General features: G+C 41.3%; 1 protein-coding gene across 1 annotated transcript in view; it reads right to left on the bottom strand.

Annotated features, from left to right (window-relative positions):
* Positions 1 to 300: 300 nt before the first annotated feature.
* Positions 301 to 27,070, bottom strand: part of LOC144807228 (uncharacterized) — a 170,475-nt gene continuing 143,705 nt past the window's right edge. Inside the window, exons 6-7 of the mRNA XM_078673084.1 lie at positions 23,038 to 23,102; positions 301 to 2,291 (exon numbers count right to left, since the gene is read on the bottom strand). Of these exons, the coding sequence (XP_078529210.1) occupies positions 449 to 2,291; positions 23,038 to 23,102 (1,908 nt within the window). The 3' untranslated portion in view covers positions 301 to 448. The remainder of the gene's footprint in view (positions 2,292 to 23,037; positions 23,103 to 27,070) is intronic.

Genomic DNA, 27,070 nt, shown 5'->3' on the forward strand with positions numbered 1-27,070 from the left:
ATCTTTTTCTGTAATTCATTCCTCTCACAATATATACACTGTTCTGCTCTTGTCTATGTCCTCAGATGGGTCAATAATATTTTTGATGTTCTTAAGTTCATTCCAGAGTCCCTGCATCTCTAGGATTATTTCCATGTGAGTTAAATGAAGAAGTGTATTCACTGAGGGCTGTGTGGGATCGAAAATTGACAAAAGCACTTCTCACTTTCAGTGCCCTTCTATGTTTTCCCCCTGTGTGTTCGCTGATGACTTTGCAGCTCTGATATTCGACTAAAGCTCTTTCCAATTTAATGGAACTGGAATGGTTTTTCTCCAGTGTGAGTTCGCTGATGATACCTTAATGCTGAAGAGCCGAGAAAACTACTGTCACATTCACTACAATGATAGGGTTTTTCCCCTGTGTGTGTTCGCTGATTACTTTGTAGGTCTGAAAATTGACTAAAGCTCTTCACAGATTCACTGCATTTAAATGGCTTTTCCCCTGTGTGTGTTCGCTGATGTCTTTGAAGGTTTGATAACTCACTAAAGCACTTTGCACATTCACTGCACTTGAATTGGTTTTCCCCGTGTGTGTTCCTTGATGACTTTGAAGGTGTGATAACTGACTAAAGCACTTTGCACATTCACTGCACTTGAATGGCTTTTCTCCTGTGTGTGTTCGCTGATGTCTTTGAAGGTTTGATAACTCACTAAAGCACTTTGCACATTCACTGCACTTGAATGGTTTTTCTCCCGTGTGTGTTCGCTGATGACTTTGAAGGTGTGATAACTGACTAAAGCACTTTGCACATTCACTGCACTTTAATGGTTTTTCTCCTGTGTGTGTTCGCTGATGATACCTTAATGCTGAAGAGTCACGAAAGCTACTGTCACATTCACTACAAGGATAGGTTTTTTTCCCTGTGTGTGTTCGCTGATGACTTTGTAGCCTTGATAATCGACTAAAGCTCTTGCCACGTTGATTGCACTTGAATGGTTTTTCTCCTGTTTGAGTTCCCTGATGATACCTTAATGATGAAGAGTCACGAAAACTACTGTCACATTCACTACAATGATAGGGTTTTTCCCCCGTGTGTGTTCGCTGATGACTTTGTAGGTATGATAATCGACTAAAGCTCTTCACACATTCACCACATTTAAATGGCTTTTCCCCTGTGTGTGTTCGCTGATGTCTTTGAAGGCTTGCTAAATGACTAAAGCAATTTGCACATTTACTGCACTTGAACTGTTTTTCCCCCGTGTGTGTTCGCTGATGACTTTGAAGGTATGATAACTGACTAAAGCACTTTGCACATTCACTGCACTTGAATGGCTTTTCTCCTGTGTGTGTTCGCTGATGTCTTCGAAGGTATGATAACTCACTAAAGCACTTTGCACATTCAGTGCACTTGAATGGTTTTTCCCCCGTGTGTGTTCGCTGATGATTTTGTAGCTCTGATAATCGACTAAAGCTCTTCACACATTCACTGCATTTAAATGGCTTTTCCCCCGTGTGTGTTCGCTGATGGCTTTGAAGGCTTGATAAGTGACTAAAGCACTTTGCACATTCAGTGCACTTGAATGATTTTTCCCCCGTGTGAGTTCGCTGATGACTTTGTAGCTCTGATAATAGACTAAAGCATTTAACACATTCACTGCAGTTGAATGGTTTTTCCCCTGTGTGTGTTCGATTATGTCCTTGAAGGCTTGATAAGTGACTAAAGCACTTTCCACATTCAGTGCACTTGAATGGTTTTTCCCCTGTGTGTGTTCGATTATGTATTAGAAGGTGTGATAACTGACTAAAGCACTTTGCACATTCACTGCACTTGAATGGCTTTTCTCCTGTGTGTGTTCGCTGATGTCTTCGAAGGCTTGATAACTCACTAAAGCACTTTGCACATTCAGTGCACTTGAATGGTTTTTCCCCCGTGTGTGTTCGCTGATGATTTTGTAGCTTTGATACTTGTCTAAAGCTCTTCCCACATTCACTACAGTTGAATGGTTTTTCCCCCGTGTGTGTTCGCTGATGACTTTGAAGGCTTGACAATCGACTAAAGCTCTTTACACATTCACTGCACTTGAATATTTTTTGTCCTGTGTTCGTGTGCTGATGAAGCTTGAGTTGTGATGTCAAACTAAAGCTCTTGCTGCATGTGTGTGATTCTTCTTTCTTGGTTAGTGTCTCTGGGTCGGGTATATATTTGTCTACATCCCATGACTGTATTTCCTGATGGGACAACATGGCTGATAAAGCACTTGTGTTTTTCTCGCACACTTTATATGTGTGCAGTATTTCGCATGTTTGATTTCTGTTTTAACATTAAAATGCGATAGCCACCAAATATTTTCCACACTCCAAATACGTAGAAGGTGTCTTTTTAGGCGATTGTGCCTTTAGATTGAATTATGGCTATGCACGCTTGTGGTAAAGATGTATCTTCCTTTTGGCCGGGGCAAATTGGGACAGTCTGTTGTATTGTAGACATAAGAACTCCTCTTTCATTTACCTGTCAGTTGTCTGGATCCACTCTGTTGTGCTCTTCTCTGGTTACTGGTTTGTCCAGAAAGAGTTTACAATTCTCCTAGAGCACGGAGTGATGGCTTGTCATCATTTTATAAAACAGAGCACTGCAGGAATCACATCATACTGATCCGATGATCAAAGCTGGTGTTGGACACTTGTTTATACAGGAGGCGGTTTGTTATTGTTGTTGCCTTAATTTTCCTAAGGTAATTTCTTGGTCTTGTGGTGTGGAGGTGCTCAGCTCAGCCTCTTGCAATCACTGAACTGCCTTTGATGCTTCATCCGGGATCTGTCAGTTTGTGTGCAGGTTCCCCTGTCGCCGACTGCGCTGATGTTTTCCTGTATACTGTAGCTCATTATTTCTGCTATGATTGAAGATTTACAGCATTCGCCTCATTATTGATGGTCATTTCACACATTCAAGGCTTGTTTTCTGTTGGATGTAAAGATATTTAAAATTACTAAATTGAAACGTAATGGAATGAGAATTCACAATGTTTAACTAGTTGTAAAAGACATTTCGGGGGAGATTTACCAAATCTCCACACAATGCAGCGCAGCCCTCCCCCGCGAGGCTACGCTGCGTGGCGCGACAGGAAGGGAACAGGAGAGCACCACATTTTCAAAGATATGGCTCTCACCTTCCCTTTCCCTTGCGCCGGCACTGATTACAGCGGCCCTGCATCAAGCACACACCTTAGCACCAGAGCGCTAGGGTGTGTGTGTGTGTGAGTCCAGCATCGGTTTTGTACAGGAAGGACAACCTTCCTGTACAAAATATTATGTCTGACACGAGGGAAGGCTTTTCCCACTTTGTATGTGTGTTGCGCAGTGCAGCACGCATGCAAAGTCAGAAAAGGACGGAGAAATTAAATCATTTCTCCTTCCTTGTGTCTAGTTTAAAAGGGTGCCGTTTTCTCACGCTAAACCCAATCTACTGTATTTGGTAAAATTAAAAATACCTTCACCAAACTTAGTGTATTATTTATTCCTTCATACCGACTGTTGGTTATTCCTACTATTTCTGATACCCAGGTTTAGAAGGGTTATTTGGGTATATCCCTGTTGCTTTTGAACTGCTGTAGTGTAGTTCCTATATTCCCAATAGGTTCTGCGCATTGGAATAATATATCCTATCCTATAGATTAGACGTAGGACTGAGGTCGACTAGGTCTCTATTGAATATACTAAACTTAATAGTGAGTGCCAGCTAGCTCAGAGGTCACTAGAAACTTTATCGAATTCCCAAGAAGGGATTAGTTTCTGACAACCGCATAAACATGACAACTTTGTTTCCCAAGAAAAAGAAACATATCTCTAGAGTCATGGAAACAATAGATAGATATTTCACTCAGTCAATCGTGCATGCTTCGTTTCAACAGAGTTTGAAGAGAAATAGAGAGACAGGCATTTTCAATAAAAAGGTTTATTGAACAGTCTTCTTTCTCATACAAGAGAAGTAAACTGCTACAATCGTTAAGCAGACTGCAAAGTATAATGCGTACAGCGAGAATAGTATTATAAAATAATACTGTAAGAGCATTGTATGGTTTCTAAGCCATTTAAAAATACATACATAAATACAGAGACTAAAATACTCAACTGGTGCTTCTAAATTACGCCTACCCCGATGTACCTAGCCTAAGTCTATTACAAGGGAAGAAGTAAGTATTGTGTAGCATAGGTTCAGTTTTCTTTGCCAAGAATCTATCCAAGATTTCTCTAGGTTCTAATCAGCTCCATACCTTAGTTAAAATGAAGGAGGTCTGGTATCTCTGTCTCGGGACTCGATTTCCTAACACCCCGCAAGGGGAGCTTGGAAACACTGGAGCTGGATTCTTGGCAGGAGAAGAGACAGCTTCCTGATCAGTGCTGGGGGGTCGGCTTCCTTCGGCACTTGCTGTAGCGAGCTCCGTCGGGCAAGTAGATAGTCGAACTGCTCCAGACCACTGTGTCTTGCTAGAGCAAGTGGAGGTATATTTATACCTTGAAGGTGTCTAGGAATGCCATAGTTTGACATAAAGACGGGCATACTAACGTCAGAAAAGAACCCCTAGGGAATAGTTGTTCTTTGGAAAGTACATGAGTTCTTGGACAAATCAATATTCGAGCAAGGGGAAGTTCTCTAACTGCTTAAGCCGATTTTCCAAAAAATCGTTGTGACGTTTGGTACGGGTAGAAGTAGCCATGCCTGTATTTGGTCTGCATGGGCTATGTCTAAATAAGGACTTGATTTCTATGCCTATATAAGGGCAATGTGAATCGTACCTATATAAGGGCATAAATCGGGAAAATTCACTCGGAGCCTAAAACGCCACACAACACCCACCCCACTTTATTATGTACGACATTACTAAGTTCTAATCACATAAAACATATCTAAACATGATGTGTTAAAACCCACCCAAAATACATAAAATTGCATTGGCTATACATGAAATAGAGCATTTGTGCTGTACGCATTTTAAAGCAATGTTTCATTCAAAGCATATATTTTTGACATTTGAAAATGCTATCCGAATGAATCATGAAAATACATTTATGAAATGGCTCTTCAATACAGAAAAGAAGTCGAGCAGATTATATGAACTGTTTGTATGAGGACAAGGTCAAATATTGTCTCTTGGAAGTCTATCAAAGAAATCTAGTTCTCTATGAATAGTTCTTCTTTAAGCAGATTACTTGGTGCCAAAAAATGAAAAAGTAAGAATTTGGAAAAACAAAAATTATTCACAGAAAAAATAGAGTCCCAAAGTTAGAACTTTGTTTTGAAAAATGAAGGTCGAATTCAGAGTCTCTCAGAACACTGCGTGCCAAATCAAAAGTCAGTGTCAGGGCTTGGAGAAAACATCAAGTCTTCTAAGTCTGTAAAGAATTTGTCTACCATTGTAGGTGAAAGTTGTATTACCTCATTAAGCAGATTAACCGCACATAGATGTGAACCATCACCGTCAGCGTCGGTCGCTTTAGCAATGTTCGATGGTACCTGTGTGCCTGTTGTTCCTCGTACCTCACCTTTAGCATGTTGCGTCTGTGAGATCTCAATGAATGCCTTCATCAGGATTGGTAGCCGCTGGGGATAACACAGTGCATGAGCCGTTACTGGTCCAAGCAAAGTATCAACTTCAATTAGCATGACTGATGGGAGTGTCCGACAGATGTCTAGCACCCATTCCTCTCCACATATCAGGCATCGTAGAACATGTAAGATGCAATCTTGCCATATTGGTCTGAATGATAGAAACCATGTGGTATTCAATTCTCTTAAACAAGTTAATCCCATAATTTGGATTTGCGCTCACGACACCTCATCGCCAGAGGAGTGTTCTCCAAGGTGATCTGGGCATCGTTGGTGAGTTGGCTTGCCATATCGGAGCAGAAGGAGCAAAAATAGTATCCCTGCTGCAAGCCCCAAAACGAGAGGCAGTCTGGCAAACACCGAGGGCACGAAGTTTGGAAATATGCCTAGGACAGATTGAAAAAGTGCTAACAGTCCCGAAAAAACTGTCTTAAATACATGTACAATACCACTCACATCAGACATGTTTAAGATATGACCTAACATTTCTGAGAAATGTTTAGGGCAGTTTGTTGTTAAAAGGGCATGTATCTCTGCCGAAGTCCTTGCAACTTGCAGATTATACGTCTCTTTGGCCGAGGTCAGTGGCACAGTTTTCTGTAAAAGAATGGCTTTCAGTCTGCTTAAAGTATCAATTCGTATAGAAGAGATGTTCAGTGACGGCCATAACGGCGACTCCCCGTCTGTCTTTGTTTTAGGAAAAAATACTTGCATACTGCAAGTGACCCTGTCTGACACAGTTACGAGATAGGCTATTCCTGGCAACATGCCACAGCAGCTGTGATCATTCAACACAATATAACTTCCATTAGAAGTTGCCTAAAAATTGGATCAATCAACGAAGCTGGTGAACCTTGCAGGTGGCAGGATAAGTTATTTGTGGAACCATCGCAGGCCCTGTGAAAATTAATATCCTGACATATAAGTGAACCGCATAGTGCATTTTCCCAACCTGAGTGTATGGGTAGACTCGGACCTTACATTCGAACCTCAGATCATACGTGTGGTGGGGACTTGCTTTGGTGTCCTCAAAGGTCTACGCAAAACTATGGACCTTCTCCCTATAGAAGCTGGAGGACGCTGGTGCACGCTTTTGTCACCTCGCGATTAGATTATGGCAACTTACTGTATTTAGGTGCCACGGTCAGGAGTCTTGACCATTTGCAGGTGTTGCAAAATGCAGCGGCTCATTTGGTGCTGAGGCTCCCTAGAAGGGCCGCTTCAAAAAGGGCCCTGGTTGCTCTTCACTGGCTTCCTGTCAGGAAGAGAATTGTGTTTAAGGCCCTCTGTACGTGCCACCGGATCATTCAAGGCATGGGGCCTAGGCACCTGCAGAACCTCATCACTATCTACAGGCCCGTCCGGTCCCTTAGATCCACTGGAACTGGCGTGCTGGTGATCCCTAAAGTCAAGAAGGCCCGAATGGGTGGCAGATCTTTCCGGCTCTGGCAGCTAGGAGCTGGAACAAACTCCCGCCTGAGCTTCGGTTGGAACCCTCTGAGACCAGGTTCAGAAGAGAGCTCAAAACACACCTGTTCCTTCACTAAAGAGCCTGGGCGCCTGAGTCTGGGTAGGGGGCTCTGGGATTCTCACTCACCACAGCGCGGGGACACGCCGGTGGGCGTAACCAGGCGCTTTACAAGCTTCCCTATTATTATTATTATTATTTGTACCACTAAGAAATACTTCTTTCCCCCACTCCAACATCTGTGTGTATAAGGTAAATCCTAGGATGTCTTGATGTATTCTTTACTCAACCTTTCATATAGTCCTGCTGGTATATGTTTTAAGCAATACTGAAAATGGAAAATCGTCATAGGCAGGGTGATTGTACCATGTATTATCCATTCTGTCGCTGGTTTCTCAGAAACAGTTAATAGCAATCTTTCCAGTTTTTCAATGCTCAGCACTGTATTTTCTGTGCCCCTCTGTGCCAGTGTGATTCGTTTATCTGTAAGGTCAAATTCAGAAAACAATGACGTGCTGTTGATTCGACGCCAAGGCACATAGCCTGAACAAAGGTTTTGCAACGTCCAGCCCAGTAGCATTATAGAACGCAATTGTGATTGACCATGTTGCAACATGACCAAGTCCTGTTCTATTATGTCTATGGCAGAGGATAGTATGCAGTTAAAAGAATATATACTGGAGGACAGAGTCATTAACACATTGTCAACTACAGAGAGAGATTTCTCTAAGATAATACGATCAATTTCTGGTATACGTTCTGCAGACTCTGCTTGCGTAATCTTCCATGCTTCATTATAAGCAGCATAGATACCGGCGTATATGAAACATTTATGACGCAGTTTAGTAGGTCCTTGTAAGAAGTCCCTTATATCAACGCCATCTTTAAGTAAAGATAAGTGTTGTTTCACTTCCTTTAGTGTAGATTTGTGTAGCCACTCAAGGCGCAGTTTCCCCACACTGTATGATGTTACTATCTCTGGATGTTGTCTCTGGATATATCTTGGATCTGGCCTAGTGAATGTGAGCCTTTATGTCAAAATAGAATTCCCTTTGGGCACATTAGGTGTACGGACATCAACTTCTCTACGACAAAAATGGACAACAGATATTATAAGCATAAAAACAGATTCAAACACAGAAACTAAGAGCAATGCATAAGCTACAAAATTATGAGATAACGGTAAGTTCCAAATAGCACAGTTTATTTAAACATAAAATTAATAAAAACAAATTAAAATCACAGTAAAATTGGGAACACAGAAAATATATCAAAGGGAATGAATCAAGTACATCAATTCATCTAATCAGATTCATACACCTAAACAGGGAAGTACACAAAAAAATCCTAAATCAAATATCAATAGTACTATTCCCTCAAATTCAACGCGTTTCAACGGACAGTTGGCATGTCGCCGTCTTCATCAGGAAATATAGACTGTATTCCCAAGAAATCTGAAATTACATAAAATATGTCTTAGTATTCTCCCTACGACATAATTTAGAACTATCCTGTACATCAAACATTCCGAAATGTCAGTTTTTGTGCAGCCCAGCTATTGCTCTGAATCTCATAACAGCCTATCCACAGTCTTTTTAAATAGTAACACAGGTCAGTTTTTTCACAAACATTAATACATAAAAAATACATCCTAGTGATGACAACATATTCTTATTTACACTACGTATATACAAACATTTATGACCATCTTATTTTTCACAGTTTCACAGCCACATCAGTAAATCATTTAACCCCGTTCGGCGATTCCATGTCTGATTACCTTTCTGGTTGAAATAAATTCTAAATTTAGCATTTCTTTATTTGCTCATCATGGTTCATCCTGGATAGCAACTAGTGGTTTAAATACCAAAATGATATATTTTTTCTCCCAGGCAGGGGCATATCACCCTCTCAACTAGTAGTTACAAATTATAGCCCTTGAGTATACACGGACACTAACCTCGTGTCACGAGCCAATCACCAGAATAGGGAAGTTTGTGGCTCCTATCTGGAATAGAAATCCCACTTTGGTTTGAACGACTGAACAGCTGCTCAGCAACTGCAGGAAGAGAGGGGCAACAAAAGTATATATGGTTGTATCCATTAAACCCTCTATGTCTAAATCTGCCGATACAGACAAGACCCTTGATTTTAAATAGGACCATACAATATGTCCTAAACTCGTGAGGCCACTCTTATCTAATCGATATATACAAGAAAACTTACATCAAGGATAGAAGGTTTAAACACCACTCCAAGATGAGACGAGTAGTTGTTTGGTAGGTAATCTACCTGTAAAGTAAGTATATCACTTTTATTAATTCTATGTAGGGTGTTTGAAAATCCCTGGAAAAGCTGTGCTCTGTGATGGATACTTACACAAAGAGTATTTAAGATCCAAAGTACTCGCGGTAAAACACTAGGGTCACAGCTTGGTTGCAATTATCCATATGACTTCAGCGTAGTTGTAAAAAACACTGAAAAACGAAAGTTGTATTGATTTAAGCAGTGTTTTTTGAGAGACTTAAGCGTTTTACGCGAACTATTTCTCAGTAGGCAGACAGTACTTACATATATATTCTTTTACTGTGCATATATGTAGCCACTGCACGTTAACGTTTTCCGGGCCTTAGTTGGGTTTTAATTATTCCTCGAACGGCCTCTGTGGAGAAAGATAAGACCGCACTTACTTTAACGTGTGCACGGTAAAGGGCTGATATCCCTGTTCCCAAACGGACATCCACATACCGTAATTTGTAATGCTGCTAGCGTCCCGCGAGTCAATCTGCTCGTCTCCGACTGGAAGCTCCTTGTGAAGCCACTGTTCGGCTTAAATACAAGTTAGCGCACCATTTCCAGTTACGGGTGTGGCATTCGCTTGGCAACTATCCCCGGAACCACTTCCTGAACATAGAAAAAGGACAACCAGTAGTCCAAATATCTATACAGGACTACAGTCTGCATGGACCTAAAAATAGGTCAGCGCGGGGACGTGCATACGGCTATATATCGAAAATGTAACCTTTAGCGCCAAGCCTTAATTCAGATTTTCAAATAACCTAATATAGCGAGTTGTCAGTAATATCACGTGTGCCTATAAATGTTAATTTCCATATATCGATTATTAGATATATACATCTCTCAGAACAAAAACACGTGAAAATATTATCTGCATGTGTAGTCTTAAATGTGCATTTCACCATAAATGTATATCAGTAGGGGTTAGATTGCTCTTCCTAAATCCCACCGGTACTTAGTAACACTAATATCCTCCAAACTAATACAACATTAACGGTCGATATTCACATCATTTCTGCAGGGTGATCTACACAGTTTACTCTTTTACTTACACATGAGGGTAAAGTAGGGGCGGATTACATTGGCAAACATCCTACTTGCCACCAATAATCCGTTCCCATTCTTCACGGGAATTAAGTCCATGTCTAACTGTATTGAGATAGGATATATACCACTGTTCTCTGTTTTTACGGGCATTGACAATGTTACCACCTCTTTTTCCTATTTTAACCCTCTCCAGTATGAACCATCTGAACTCATTTTCACCATGCTGTTTTTCCAAAAAGTGAGAAACAATTGGAGCAGTAATCTTTTTTGTTTTTATCGCAGATCTATGTTCCTGGAGCCTTGTCCTTACCTCCCTACCCGTTTCACCAACATAGCAGAGCCCGCAAGGACATTCCAGTAAATAGATCACACTTTTACTTCTACAGTTATTGTGGGTCTTACACTTAACAGTTTTCTCATTACATGTAATTTCAGCTGCCACAATACATTGTTCACAGATGTTACACATTCCACATTTCGTGGTACCGACTACTTTTGTATTGTCTAGTGTTCTCTGAGTGTCAACAGATTCCTCTTTGTAGGTGTGCACTAGCAGATCTCGCAAATTCTTATTCTTTTTAAACGCAAAAAGCGGTTTCTCTAAGGCATTCTCCTCTTCATGATTCAAGATGTGCCAGTGTTTATTCACCACGTTCTTAATTTGGTTACTTATATTAGAAAATTTGCTAACAAACACTACCTTTTTTACTGGGTTTTTTTCTTTATTTGTTTTCTGTATCAGGGCCTCACGATCATAGAATCTTGCTCTCTTCATTGAGTGGGACAGCAGTTTTTTAGGGTATCCCCTCTCTCTGAACTTCTTTTTGAGAACTTCTGCATGTTTATGATAGTCATTGATATCAGAGCAATTCCTCCGCAAGCGGAGGAATTGACTAAAAGGTATGTTCTCTCTTTGAGATTTGGGGTGGAAACTCGAAAAATGGAGAAGGGTGTTTTTCGCCATTGGTTTGGTGTAGAGTTCCACTGATAACACACCTTCGGAGCTCTTGATAGAAATGTCCAGAAAGTCCACTCTTGTAGTACTGTATGTAGAGGTAAATTTAAGATTCGGATCACCCAAGTTGATCCAACACAAAAACTCATCCAACATCTCAGTGGTACCTTCCCAAATAAAAAAGATGTCATCTATGTAGCGGTACCAGCCCGCTACATTCTCAAAGAAAGGAGCCATCTCGTTCTCAATGTGTTTGGACTCAAAGTTTCCCACATAAAGGCAGGCCAGACTCGGGGCACAGGTGGCCCCCATGCTGGTCCCTTTCAGTTGTCTAAAGTATTCATTTTTGAAAAGGAAGACATTATTTGTCAAGATGAGTCGTACACAGTCAACAATGAAGTCTATATTAGCTCCATCAAGATCTTGGTTGGATAAAAGGTCATGTATGACCTCGACCGTATCTGCCTGGGGAATATTGGTGTAAAGAGACTCAATGTCCATCGTGACAAGACACTGAGTCTCTTCACAGAACGGTAACCCTTCAACAAGGGAGATAATATGAGCTGAGTCCCTCACATATGACTTAAGATTGCAAACCAAAGGCCTCAGGAAGTGATCTACATATTTACTTAAAGGCTCAAGTAAGGAATCAATACTGCTTACAATGGGCCTCATAGGGGGGTTTTGCCTATGCTTATGGACTTTTGGGAGGCCGTAGATGGCAGGAGTCTTAGGTTCTGTGTTATTAAGGAATTTGAACTCTTCCTCACAGATATAGCCATCATCCCTAGCGTTAGTTAAAAGAGTCAAGCACTCACGGGATATTCTTACGAGACTACTCGCATTGGTACGGGCATAATGTTCCTTGACATCTAGCATCTGAAGCATCCTCCCTTCATAATCTAGAGTATCAAACACTACAACTCCACCTCCCTTGTCCGCGGGCTTGATTGTAAGGGAGTTATCATTTCTCAACACTTCCAACGCTTCTTTCTCAGCTTTGGAAATGTTGAAAGATCGGGGTTTCTTGTCATTGTCTATCAATCTATGTCTCCCGCTCTCCACTGCCATCTCAAAAGCCTCAATATTCTTACCCACCATACCTAGCGTAGGTGTGAACACAGATTTAGGTTTGAGTCCACAGATGTTTTCATGGACCCTATTCTCTCTATTTTCAAAAAATCGCGTGAGTCTGATTTTTCTAAAAAATGACCGAAGGTCCTTTTCTAATTGAAATTTGTCTAGGTTGGTGGAGGGAACAAAGCTAAAGCCTCTACTAAGGATACTTATTTCTACACTGCTCAGCTCCTTACTGGATAGATTAATTACTGGTAGTTGGCTGGTCTCCAATATTGTTTGCTCCGTGTGTTCATGTATTCCTGCTGAGGAGGTGCTTGGTTGTACTGTTGTTGTCGGCCCCGGTTGAATTGGCCACGTCCTTGGTTGCCATTGTACCTCTGAGCCCTTCTTGGGCGTGACTCTAAACAATGACCTTGGTCATGGCCATTTCTACCAATTTCATTATCAGTACAATCTTCCTCCTCACTACCAGAACCTGATGTTTCAGAAAAGGTAACTTGTTTGTTGCCCCCTCTGGAATAGATTTGCCGATTTGGAGGTCTATCCCAATTACCATCATTTCTACTCTGGTAATAGTTTTCTCTTAGATAGGGGTATACATTCTCTATAGAAAACCGTTCGATGTCCTTTTTTAGTTTATTTGTTTTTTTGTTAAACAAGTAATCGCTATATCCTTCGACATCTTTATTAATATCCGCTAGTTTCTTTTTTGCCTCATCGAGAGCAGGACAATTTTTGAGCTCTGTTTCCAGTTTCTCAATCTCCTCTTGCTCAAGTATGATCAATCCTTGAGCAGTCTCAATAATAAGGAGCATCCAGTCTCTACTGCATCTATTTGAAATAAGTGTCCATGTTTCCAGGAATTTCCTATTCTCTGTAAAAAGACCGGGCTCGTTACGAACCTGCAGACCAATTGGGATAGTACCCGATTTTACATATTCAGTTAAAAAGTCTGCATGAGCTTCTGTGCGTATAAGCTTCTTTTTTAGGTTCAATATTTTTCCCCAGTTTTCTCCCTTGCCTGACACTACCGTAATTCTATTTCCCTTTTTGGTATTAATAATATGGTGCAGTTGGTCTTCGCTAAACCCAAAGGTCTTAATCTGATCCATTGCACGTTACAGCTATACTGAACAAACGAACTCTCCAGCCACAGAGGGCCGTGCAATAAATCTCTAATAAAAGAGAGAGGGACCCAAAACCAAAGGGATGGGGTACCAACAATAGACTTTATGTCAAAATAGAATTCCCTTTGGGCACATTAGGGTTACGGACATCAACTTCTCTACGACAAAAATGGACAACAGATATTATAAGCATAAAAACAGATTCAAACACAGAAACTAAGAGCAATGCATAAGCTACAAAATTATGAGATAACGGTAAGTTCCAAATAGCACAGTTTATTTAAACATAAAATTAATAAAAACAAATTAAAATCACAGTAAAATTGGGAACACAGAAAACATATCAAAGGGAATGAATCAAGTACAACAATTAATCTAATCAGATTCATACACCTAAACAGGGAAGTACACAAAAAAATCCTAAATCAAATATCAATAGTACTATTCCCTCAAATTCAACGCGTTTCGACGGACAGTTGGCATGTCGCCGTCTTCATCAGGAAATATAGACTGTATTCCCAAGAAATCTGAAATTACATAAAATATGTCTTATTATTCTCCCTACGACCAAGCGAATGCCACACCCGTAACTGGAAATGGCGCGCTAACTTGTATTTAAGCCGAACAGTGGCTTCACAAGGAGCTTCCAGTCGGAGACGAGCAGATTGACTCGCGGGACGCTAGCAGCATTACAAATTACGGTATGTGGATGTCCGTTTGGGAACAGGGATAACAGCCCTTTACCGTGCACACGTTAAAGTAAGTGCGGTCTTATCTTTCTCCACAGAGGCCGTTCGAGGAATAATTAAAACCCAACTAAGGCCCGGAAAACGTTAACGTGCAGTGGCTACATATATGCACAGTAAAAGAATACATATGTAAGTACTGTCTGCCTACTGAGAAATAGTTCTCGTAAAACGCTTAAGTCTCTCAAAAAACACTGCTTAAATCAATACAACTTTCGTTTTTCAGTGTTTTTTACAACTACGCTGAAGTCATATGGATAATTGCAACCAAGCTGTGACCCTAGTGTTGTACCGCGAGTACTTTGGATCTTATATACTCTTTGTGTAAGTATCCATCACAGAGCACAGCTTTTCCAGGGATTTTCAAACACCCTACATAGAATTAATAAAAGTGATATACTTACTTTACAGGTAGATTACCTACCAAACAACTACTCGTCTCATCTTGGAGTGGTGTTTAAACCTTCTATCCTTGATGTAAGTTTTCTTGTATATATCGATTAGATAAGAGTGGCCTCACGAGTTTAGGACATATTGTATGGTCCTATTTAAAATCAAGGGTCTTGTCTGTATCGGCAGATTTAGACATAGAGGGTTTAATGGATACAACCATATATACTTTTGTTGCCCCTCTCTTCCTGCAGTTGCTGAGCAGCTGTTCAGTCGTTCAAACCAAAGTGGGATTTCTATTCCAGATAGGAGCCACAAACTTCCCTATTCTGGTGATTGGCTCGTGACACGAGGTTAGTGTCCGTGTATACTCAAGGGCTATAATTTGTAACTACTAGTTGAGAGGGTGATATGCCCCTGCCTGGGAGAAAAAATATATAATTTTGGTATTTAAACCACTAGTTGCTATCCAGGATGAACCATGATGAGCAAATAAAGAAATGCTAAATTTAGAATTTATTTCAACCAGAAAGGTAATCAGACATGGAATCGCCGAACGGGGTTAAATGATTTACTGATGTGGCTGTGAAACTGTGAAAAATAAGATGGTCATAAATGTTTGTATATACGTAGTGTAAATAAGAATATGTTGTCATCACTAGGATGTATTTTTTATGTATTAATGTTTGTGAAAAAACTGACCTGTGTTACTATTTAAAAAGACTGTGGATAGGCTGTTATGAGATTCAGAGCAATAGCTGGGCTGCACAAAAACTGACATTTCGGAATGTTTGATGTACAGGATAGTTCTAAATTATGTCGTAGGGAGAATACTAAGACATATTTTATGTAATTTCAGATTTCTTGGGAATACAGTCTATATTTCCTGATGAAGACAGCGACATGCCAACTGTCCGTCGAAACGCGTTGAATTTGAGGGAATAGTACTATTGATATTTGATTTAGGATTTTTTTGTGTACTTCCCTGTTTAGGTGTATGAATCTGATTAGATGAATTGATGTACTTGATTCATTCCCTTTGATATATTTTCTGTGTTCCCAATTTTACTGTGATTTTAATTTGTTTTTATTAATTTTATGTTTAAATAAACTGTGCTATTTGGAACTTACCGTTATCTCATAATTTTGTAGCTTATGCATTGCTCTTAGTTTCTGTGTTTGAATCTGTTTTTATGCTTATAATATCTGTTGTCCATTTTTGTCGTAGAGAAGTTGATGTCCGTACACCTAATGTGCCCAAAGGGAATTCTATTTTGACATAAAGTCTATTGTTGGTACCCCATCCCTTTGGTTTTGGGTCCCTCTCTCTTTTATTAGAGATTTATTGCACGGCCCTCTGTGGCTGGAGAGTTCGTTTGTTCAGTATAGCTGTAACGTGCAATGGATCAGATTAAGACCTTTGGGTTTAGCGAAGACCAACTGCACCGTATTATTAATACCAAAAAGGGAAATAGAATTACGGTAGTGTCAGACAAGGGAGAAAACTGGGGAAAATTATTGAACCTAAAAAATAAGCTTATACGCACAGAAGCTCATGCAGACTTTTTAACTGAATATGTAAAATCGGGTACTATCCCAATTGGTCTGCAGGTTCGTAACGAGCCCGGTCTTTTTACAGAGAATAGGAAATTCCTGGAAACATGGACACTTATTTCAAATAGATGCAGTAGAGACTGGATGCTCCTTATTATTGAGACTGCTCAAGGATTGATCATACTTGAGCAAGAGGAGATTGAGAAACTGGAAACAGAGCTCAAAAATTGTCCTGCTCTCGATGAGGCAAAAAAGAAACTAGCGGATATTAATAAAGATGTCGAAGGATATAGCGATTACTTGTTTAACAAAAAAACAAATAAACTAAAAAAGGACATCGAACGGTTTTCTATAGAGAATGTATACCCCTATCTAAGAGAAAACTATTACCAGAGTAGAAATGATGGTAATTGGGATAGACCTCCAAATCGGCAAATCTATTCCAGAGGGGGCAACAAACAAGTTACCTTTTCTGAAACATCAGGTTCTGGTAGTGAGGAGGAAGATTGTACTGATAATGAAATTGGTAGAAATGGCAATGACCAAGGTCATTTTTTAGAGTCACGCCCAAGAAGGGCTCAGAGGTACAATGGCAACCAAGGACGTGGCCAATTCAACCTGGGCCGACAACAACAGTACAACCGAGCACCTCCTCAGCAGGAATACATGAACACACGGAGCAAACAATATTGGAGACCAGCCAACTACCAGTAATTAATCTATCCAGTAAGGAGCTGAGCAGTGTAGAAATAAGTATCCTTAGTAGAGGCTTTAGCTTTGTTCCCTCCACCAACCTAGACAAATTTCAATTAGAAAAGGACCTTCGGTCATTTTTTAGAAAAATCAGACTCACGCGATTTTTTGAAAATAGAGAGAATAGGGTCCATGAAAACATCTCTGGACTCAAACCTAAATCTGTGTTCACACCTACGCTAGGTATGGTGGGTAAGAACATTGAGGCTTTTGAGATGGCAGTGGAGAGCGGGATACATAGATTGATAGACAATGACAAGAAACCCCGATCTTTCAACATTTCCAAAGCTGAGAAAGAAGCGTTGGAAGTGTTGAGAAATGATAACTCCCTTACAATCAAGCCCGCGGACAAGGGAGGTGGAGTTGTAGTGTTTGATACTCTAGATTATGAAGGGAGGATGCTTCAGATGCTAGATGTCAAGGAACATTATGCCCGTACCAATGCGAGTAGTCTCGTAAGAATATCCCGTGAGTAATTGACTCTTTTAACTAACGCTAGGGATGATGGCTATAGCTGTGAGGAAGAGTTCAAATTCCTTAATAACACAGAACCTAAGACTCCTGCCATCTACGGCCTCCCAAAAGTCCATAAGCATAGGCAAAACCCCCCTATGAGGCCCATTGTAAGCAGTATTGATTTCTTACTTGAGCCTTTAAGTAAATATGTAGATCACTTCCTGAGGCCTTTGGTCTGCAATCTTAAGTCATATGTGAGGGACTCAGCTCATATTATCTCCCTTGTTGAAGGGTTACCGTTCTGTGAAGAGACTCAGTGTCTTGTCACGATGGACATTGAGTCTCTTTACACCAATATTCCCCAGGCAGATACGGTCGAGGTCATACATGACCTTTTATCCAACCAAGATCTTGATGGAGCTAATATAGACTTCATTGTTGACTGTGTACGACTCATTTTAACAAATAATGTCTTCCTTTTAAAAAATGAGTACTTTAGACAACTGAAAGGGACCAGCATGGGGGCCACCTGTGCCCCGAGTCTGGCCTGCCTTTATGTGGGAAACTTTGAGTCCAAACACATTGAGAACGAGATGGCTCCTTTCTTTGAGAATGTAGCGGGCTGGTACCGCTACATAGATGACATCTTTTTTATTTGGGAAGGTACCACTGAGATGTTGGATGAGTTTTTGTGTTGGATAAACTGGGTGTGATCCGAATCTTAAATTTACCTCTACATACAGTACTACAAGAGTGGACTTTCTGGACATTTCTATCAAGAGCTCCGAAGGTGTGTTATCAGTGGAACTCTACACCAAACCAATGGCGAAAAACACCCTTCTCCATTTTTCGAGTTTCCACCCCAAATCTCAAAGAGAGAACATACCTTTTAGTCAATTCCTCCGCTTGCGGAGGAATTGCTCTGATATCAATGACTGTCATAAACATGCAGAAGTTCTCAAAAAGAAGTTCAGAGAGAGGGGATACCCTAAAAAACTGCTGTCCCACTCAATAAAGAGAGCAAGATTCTATGATCGTGAGGCCCTGATACAGAAAACAAATAAAGAAAAAAACCCAGTAAAAAAGGTAGTGTTTGTTAGCAAATTTTCTAATATAAGTAACCAAATTAAGAACGTGGTGAATAAACACTGGCACATCTTGAATCATGAAGAGGAGAATGCCTTAGAGAAACCGCTTTTTGCGTTTAAAAAGAATAAGAATTTGCGAGATCTGCTAGTGCACACCTACAAAGAGGAATCTGTTGACACTCAGAGAACACTAGACAATACAAAAGTAGTCGGTACCACGAAATGTGGAATGTGTAACATCTGTGAACAATGTATTGTGGCAGCTGAAATTACATGTAATGAGAAAACTGTTAAGTGTAAGACCCACAATAACTGTAGAAGTAAAAGTGTGATCTATTTACTGGAATGTCCTTGCGGGCTCTGCTATGTTGGTGAAACGGGTAGGGAGGTAAGGACAAGGCTTCAGGAACATAGATCTGCGATAAAAACAAAAAAGATTACTGCTCCAATTGTTTCTCACTTTTTGGAAAAACAGCATGGTGAAAATTAGTTCAGATGGTTCATACTGGAGAGGGTTAAAATAGGAAAAAGAGGTGGTAACATTGTCAATGCCCGTAAAAACAGAGAACAGTGGTATATATCCTATCTCAATACAGTTAGACATGGACTTAATTCCCGTGAAGAATGGGAACGGATTATTTGTGGCAAGTAGGATGTTTGCCAATGTAATCCGCCCCTACTTTACCCTCATGTGTAAGTAAAAGAGTAAACTGTGTAGATCACCCTGCAGAAATGATGTGAATATCGACCGTTAATGTTGTATTAGTTTGGAGGATATTAGTGTTACTAAGTACCGGTGGGATTTAGGAAGAGCAATCTAACCCCTACTGATATACATTTATGGTGAAATGCACATTTAAGACTACACATGCAGATAATATTTTCACGTGTTTTTGTTCTGAGAGATGTATATATCTAATAATCGATATATGGAAATTAACATTTATAGGCACACGTGATATTACTGACAACTCGCTATATTAGGTTATTTGAAAATCTGAATTAAGGCTTGGCGCTAAAGTTTAGATTTTCGATATATAGCCGTATGCACGTCCCCGCGCTGACCTATTTTTAGGTCCATGCAGACTGTAGTCCTGTATAGATATTTGGACTACTGGTTGTCCTTTTTCTATGTTCAGGAAGTGGTTCCGGGGATAGTTGCCAAGCGAACGCCACACCCGTAACTGGAAATGGCGCGCTAACTTGTATTTAAGCCGAACAGTGGCTTCACAAGGAGCTTCCAGTCGGCGACGAGCAGATTGACTCGCGGGACGCTAGCAGCATTACAAATTACGGTATGTGGATGTCCGTTTGGGAACAGGGATATCAGCCCTTTACCGTGCACACGTTAAAGTAAGTGCGGTCTTATCTTTCTCCACAGAGGCCGTTCGAGGAATAATTAAAACCCAACTAAGGCCCGGAAAACGTTAACGTGCAGTGGCTACATATATGCACAGTAAAAGAATATATATGTAAGTACTGTCTGCCTACTGAGAAATAGTTCGCGTAAAACGCTTAAGTCTCTCAAAAAACACTGCTTAAATCAATACAACTTTCGTTTTTCAGTGTTTTTTACAACTACGCTGAAGTCATATGGATAATTGCAACCAAGCTGTGACCCTAGTGTTGTACCGCGAGTACTTTGGATCTTAAATACTCTTTGTGTAAGTATCCATCACAGAGCACAGCTTTTCCAGGGATTTTCAAACACCCTACATAGAATTAATAAAAGTGATATACTTACTTTACAGGTAGATTACCTACCAAACAACTACTCGTCTCATCTTGGAGTGGTGTTTAAACCTTCTATCCTTGATGTAAGTTTTCTTGTATATATCGATTAGATATGAGTGGCCTCACGAGTTTAGGACATATTGTATGGTCCTATTTAAAATCAAGGGTCTTGTCTGTATCGGCAGATTTAGACATAGAGGGTTTAATGGATACAACCATATATACTTTTGTTGCCCCTCTCTTCCTGCAGTTGCTGAGCAGCTGTTCAGTCGTTCAAACCAAAGTGGGATTTCTATTCCAGATAGGAGCCACAAACTTCCCTATTCTGGTGATTGGCTCGTGACACGAGGTTAGTGTCCGTGTATACTCAAGGGCTATAATTTGTAACTACTAGTTGAGAGGGTGATATGCCCCTGCCTGGGAGAAAAAATATATAATTTTGGTATTTAAACCACTAGTTGCTATCCAGGATGAACCATGATGAGCAAATAAAGAAATGCTAAATTTAGAATTTATTTCAACCAGAAAGGTAATCAGACATGGAATCGCCGAACGGGGTTAAATGATTTACTGATGTGGCTGTGAAACTGTGAAAAATAAGATGGTCATAAATGTTTGTATATACGTAGTGTAAATAAGAATATGTTGTCATCACTAGGATGTATTTTGTATGTATTAATGTTTGTGAAAAAACTGACCTGTGTTACTATTTAAAAAGACTGTGGATAGGCTGTTATGAGATTCAGAGCAATAGCTGGGCTGCACAAAAACTGACATTTTGGAATGTTTGATGTACAGGATAGTTCTAAATTATGTCGTAGGGAGAATACTAAGACATATTTTATGTAATTTCAGATTTCTTGGGAATACAGTCTATATTTCCTGATGAAGACGGCGACATGCCAACTGTCCGTCGAAACGCGTTGAATTTGAGGGAATAGTACTATTGATATTTGATTTAGGATTTTTTTGTGTACTTCCCTGTTTAGGTGTATGAATCTGATTAGATTAATTGATGTACTTGATTCATTCCCTTTGATATATTTTCTGTGTTCCCAATTTTACTGTGATTTTAATTTGCTTTTATTAATTTTATGTTTAAATAAACTGTGCTATTTGGAACTTACCGTTATCTCATAATTTTGTAGCTTATGCATTGCTCTTAGTTTCTGTGTTTGAATCTGTTTTTATGCTTATAATATCTGTTGTCCATTTTTGTCGTAGAGAAGTTGATGTCCGTACACCTAATGTGCCCAAAGGGAATTCTATTTTGACATAAAGTCTATTGTTGGTACCCCATCCCTTTGGTTTTGGGTCCCTCTCTCTTTTATTAGAGATCTAGTGAATGTGAGCCCTTGTGTCTTTTTCAGGAATCTATCTTGACAGTTGTTTGTGTCTGTGGGCCAGATAAACCATTTTCTTTCCAAGTAGGATCTGTTCGGTTTTGAAGAAAAATAGTTTGTACGTCGACCACCCCTTCTGTAGTGTTTTTACTATCAGGTGTCGGTGTAGGTATGAACGGATTGTTTAAATCTTTTATCTTGGCTAACCCAAGACAAGATGTTCCTGAAAGGGAAGTCATCTGCAAACAAATAGCCACACAATTCAATCAAAGTGTTATTAAGATACATCACATTCCAAAGGTTTTGATCACAGATCGTGGATCTCAAATTCTATCCTATTTTTGGAAGGCTTACACAAGGGGTTTGGGAATTGAGACACGTTATTCAACGAGTTTCCATTCATAAACATATGGTCAAACTGAAAGGGCCAATCAAGAGTTAGAAAAGTATCTCAGACTGTTTCTCTTGGATCAAGAGGGAGAGTGGCTTGATCGAGTTTGCACATAATAATGCTAAGAATGCCTCTACTGGTTTTCCCCTTTCTACTTGTATTATGGAAGGCATCCAAATACTGTGGCTTCCTCTCAAGAAGTGTTGGTGCCTGCAGCACAAAACTTTGTACAGCATCTTAGCAAGGTACACGAGTCTGCCACCAAGAACTTAATGAAAGCTAAGAAACGCTACAAGCAAAGTGCAGAAAAAAAAGAAGACCAGAACCAGATTTAAGTAAAGGGGACAGGGTTTGGTTTAGCACAAAAACCTAAAGCTTAAAAGAAATAGAAAGTTTCAACCCCGATTTATAGATCCATTTCTTGAGGAGCAAGTAGTGAATCCAATGACTTTCAAACTAAAACTACCACCACAGCTACAAATACACCCAGGGTTTCATGTTTCTCCTCTTAAAAAGGTTTCACCCCATTTGAAAGAATTGAGAAACAGAGAACCTATTTGGAAGTACAAGAAGAATTTGAAGTTAAAACAATCCTAGTTTCAAAGTCCATTCAAGGGAAAATCTTCTATCTTGTAGACTGGAAGGGTTTTGGCCCAGAGGATAGGTCGTGGGTGGAACAATCAGATGTTCATGCTCCCCGATTAACTAAGATTTTTCACTCGTAAACTGCTCACAAACCTCAGCCCGGAGGCTAAACCTTGCGAGTTGTTACTGTCAGGGTGCAGGAAAAAGGAATCAAAGCTCTTCTTTGTCCCGCAGTTGCGGGTCTAGTCTAGAACCACGCACTCACCAACGAATTTTCTGTAGTCTAGCTAGATAGAAATAGTGCAGTTTTGTGCCAGGCTTTGGCGCAGGTTAGAGCGCTTTGGTGCGTCAGTTAGTTAGGTAATTTAGAACTAAAAAGAAATACCAATTTAAAGTAAATAGAAAAAATATATATAAAGAGAAGAATTAATACTTACCCATTGAATACTTCAGTTCCGGATTTCTTCGTTGCTTGGTTGACGGCAGAGCGTCCAGAAGGTTCCTAAGGGAGAAGTAACAAGAATTGAGAAGATAAGAAAGTAAGGCAAAGAGTGAATGAATGAATGAGTAAAAAAGAATAAATGAACTCACAGAGTTAAAGGGTGCTAAAATGTTATTTATAATGCAGGTTACCAAAGGATAAAATACTTATATTGTAGAATAGAAGAGGAGCAAAAGCCATGTGTACTCTGGGTAAGGAAATAGAGAGAGAGTATGAAAGTGGAGAAGGAATTGAAGGAAATTAGTAATGGTGTGCTTTTCTTTTACAGCGTTTTCCACTCATGCTTAAAGATAGAGAGGGAGTAAGAAAGGAATAAAACGGAGTATGGCAGAAAGGAAGAAGTAGAGTGGAAGAGCCAGAAGGTCAGGCAGCCTCTTCTCTGTCCCATTACCCTTTCCCCCAACTGGGTTCGCACGGCCACTAGTTAACTCTTCAGTTGATGGCTGTGGGAAAACCAGTGGTGGAATTTGGAAAATCTCATCGTTCTGCTCCTTGGAGTGTCTGCACTGTCAGTAAACACAACCCTTGACAACAGGCCTCACCTCCTCTGCACCCCCTGGACAGGCCTCACCTCCTCTGCAACCCCTTGGACAGGATTCATCTCCTCTGCACCCCCTTGGACAGGACTCTCCTCCTCTGCAACACCTTAAACAGGCTCACCTCCTCATGCTCAGCTCCTCTTCTCCCCAGGACAGGCCTCACCTCCTCTGCACACCTAGACTGGCCTCACCAACTCTGGACCCCCTGGACAGGCTAACCTCATCTGCACCCCCTGGATAGGCCTCACCTCCCCAGCTCCCGCTGAAGAGGCATCTTCCCTGCACCCCTCAGGACAGGCCTCACCTCCTCTGCACACCTAGACTGGCCTCACCAACTCTGGACCCCCTGGACAGGCTAACCTCATCTGCACCCCCTGGATAGGCCTCACCTCCCCAGATCCCGCTGGAGAGGCATCTTCCCTGCACCCCTGGACAGGCCTCTCCTCCTCTGTACCCCAGGACAGGCCTACCTCCTGTGCACCCTGATGGAGCGAGCTGGAGTTACAAAATGTTGTATACCCTCGTGAAGTCCTTACTTCATAATAGTAATCTTTATTAATTGTGTGAGGTGGTTTAACTAATCAACAATAGTATAATGTGCACACACAAATACATGTGGGAGTACTAATCTGCTTGAATGGCAAGATATAACTGACTAATCAATGTTGTTGTCATGTTGTGAGACTAATACAAAACTTTCGAAATAATAAAAACGGCATGAATGTGCTTTTGTCTATGTAATTGTGGCATCGAGAAAAAGGATAAGTGAGTATAAAACGCGTACATTTCGCTTATTTGCTAGGTAACAATTAACAGGGAAACCTTAGTAAGGGGGGAGGTAAACAGAAAGGCTACATTTCTATAATTACGTTTATTTGTGTTTATTTCTATGATAGTTCCCGTTTTGGCCTGTGAGGCCTACACACAAAATGGCTGCAGTACCAAACTGCGAGTGAGAGCCGGAATGCGCATGTGCACTTTTAGCAGGATTGAATGCGAGCTGCCTGAGCCTGCAAGGGAGTCAGTTCAAGGACAGACTGCCATGGAAACCCTGTTGGCTGCCAAAAATCTTTTTGCTTCACCATTGTATAACGTGGGAATTGTCGGCTATATTGCGAGTTGCGGACATGACTGTGACGGACACTGACAAAGACAATAGCTTCTTTAAGATCTGCTGAAACTGCACAAGTTGAATTTTGTAACGATGAGGTGATGCTCATCCACCCTCGGAATTGTCCAATCAAATTTTGAGTTTTCGATGACAGATACTTTTATTTGGATAGAGTTAGAGAAAATAGTGCATAAAAACCCCTGATTTTACTTAAGAAAAAACCCTTTCTCGATTTCCTCCTGAGATGCTGTTGGACTGCTGATTGAATTCTAATGCATAAGGACTTTGTTATTTATTCTTAATTTTTGGACTTAGCATGATTTGAAATAGAGCTGTTTAGGCAAGGAAGGTTGTTAGGAAGATAGAGAATGAATTTTTGGGAACTATTTGTCTTTGCTAAATCATGTCCTTTGCTTTAATAATAAATGTCTATTTCTAATTTTTCTGAAATAAATGTTTTTGAACTAAATCTTTGCTTACATTTTGAATAAAGAAATAAAATTAAAGAATACATTGATAGACATGCTAATCTTATAGTAAAATAAAATTTGGTTAAATGGAGAATTAAGCTGGTCTTGTATTTTCCTACGCCTAATTTTTGACTAGCTGATCCATCACCAGGATGGTGGCGTCTCTAATTAATTGTCTTGTTAATAAAACCATGGTAAAATGCATTTAAACTGCAGTTGTAAATAGTATAAATATTTAGATTTGGTTTAGGCACTCCACTATGATACAGCCGCTCTCCTTTGAATCTCACTGATCCATGAAGTAGCGTGAATGTGTTTTATGAGTAGCTCGCAGTGTTATGGGCCCCACTGTAGAGAAAATGAATGATTTGGTACTTCAGAGAAAGGTGGGTAAGTTTTAGAAATCATTTCCGGAGGAGCGCTGCATCAATCCCCTAGACAGGCCTCACCTCCTCTGCCCCCAGGACAGGCCTCGCCTCCTCTGCTCCTCCTGGACAGGCCTCACTTCCACTGCTCAACCTGGACAGGCCTCACCTCCTCTACTCCCCCAGGACAGACCTCACCTCCTTTCCTCCCCCTGGACAGGCCTCACCTCCTCTGCCCCCAGGACAGGCCTCACCTCCTCTGCTCCTCCTGGACAGGCCTCACCTCCTCTGCTCCTCCTGGACAAGCCTAACCTCCACTGCTCAACCTGGACAGGACTCACCTCCTCTGCTCCCCCAGGACAGGCCTCACCTCCTCTCCTCCCCCTGGACAGGCCTCACCTCCTCTCCTCCCCCTGGACCGGACTCACCTCCTCTGCAACCCTGGACAGGCCACACCTCCTCTGCATCCATGAACAGGCCTCTCCTCCTCTGCACCCCTAGACAGGCCTCACCTCCTCCGTACCACTGGACTGAACTTTCCTCCTCTGCACCCCTGGACAGGCCTCACTGCATATGACCCCTGGACAGGCCTCACCTCCACTGCGCCCCTGGATAGGCCTATCCTCCTCTGCACCCCTGGACAGGGTTCACCTTCTCTGCACCCCCTGTGCAGGCCTCACCTCCTCTGTACCCATGGACTGGCATCACCTCCTCTGACCCTTGGACAGCCCTCACCTACTCTTCTCCCATGGACAGGCATCTCTTCCTCTGCAACCCCATGACACGGCTCACCTCCTCTGCTCCCCCTGGACAGTCCTCACTTCCTCTGCACCCCCTGGACAGGCCTCACCCCCTCTGCATCCCTGGACAGGCCAAACCTCCTCTGCATCCCTGGACATGCCTCTCGTCTTCTTCACCCCTGGACAGGCCTCACCTCCTCTGCCCACCTCACCTGTTACTACTGCCACAACGCACCTGCCTGGATACATCACAGCGGGTTAAACACCTCACCCGTTGCTATTGCCACAACGCACCTGCATGGATACATCACAGCGGGTTAAACACCTCACACGTTACTACTGTCACAACGCACCTGCATGGATACATCACTCCAGGTTAAACGCCTCACCCGTTACTACTGCCACAACGCACCTGCCTGGATACATCACAGCGGGTTAAACACCTCACCCGTTGCTATTGCCACAACGCACCTGCATGGATACATCACAGCGGGTTAAACACCTCACACGTTACTACTGTCACAACGCACCTGCATGGATACATCACTCCAGGTTAAACGCCTCACCCGTTACTACTGCCACAATGCACCTGCAATGGATACAACACAGCAGGTTAAACACCTCACCCGTTACTATTGCCACAACTCACCTGCATGGATACATCACAGCAGGTTAAGCACCTCACCCGTTACTATTGCCACAACGCACCTGCCTGGATACATCAGAGAAGGCTAAACACCTCA

This window comes from Lissotriton helveticus, unplaced genomic scaffold (genome assembly GCF_964261635.1).
Source record: "Lissotriton helveticus unplaced genomic scaffold, aLisHel1.1 SCAFFOLD_586, whole genome shotgun sequence".
Classification (NCBI taxonomy): domain Eukaryota; kingdom Metazoa; phylum Chordata; class Amphibia; order Caudata; family Salamandridae; genus Lissotriton; species Lissotriton helveticus.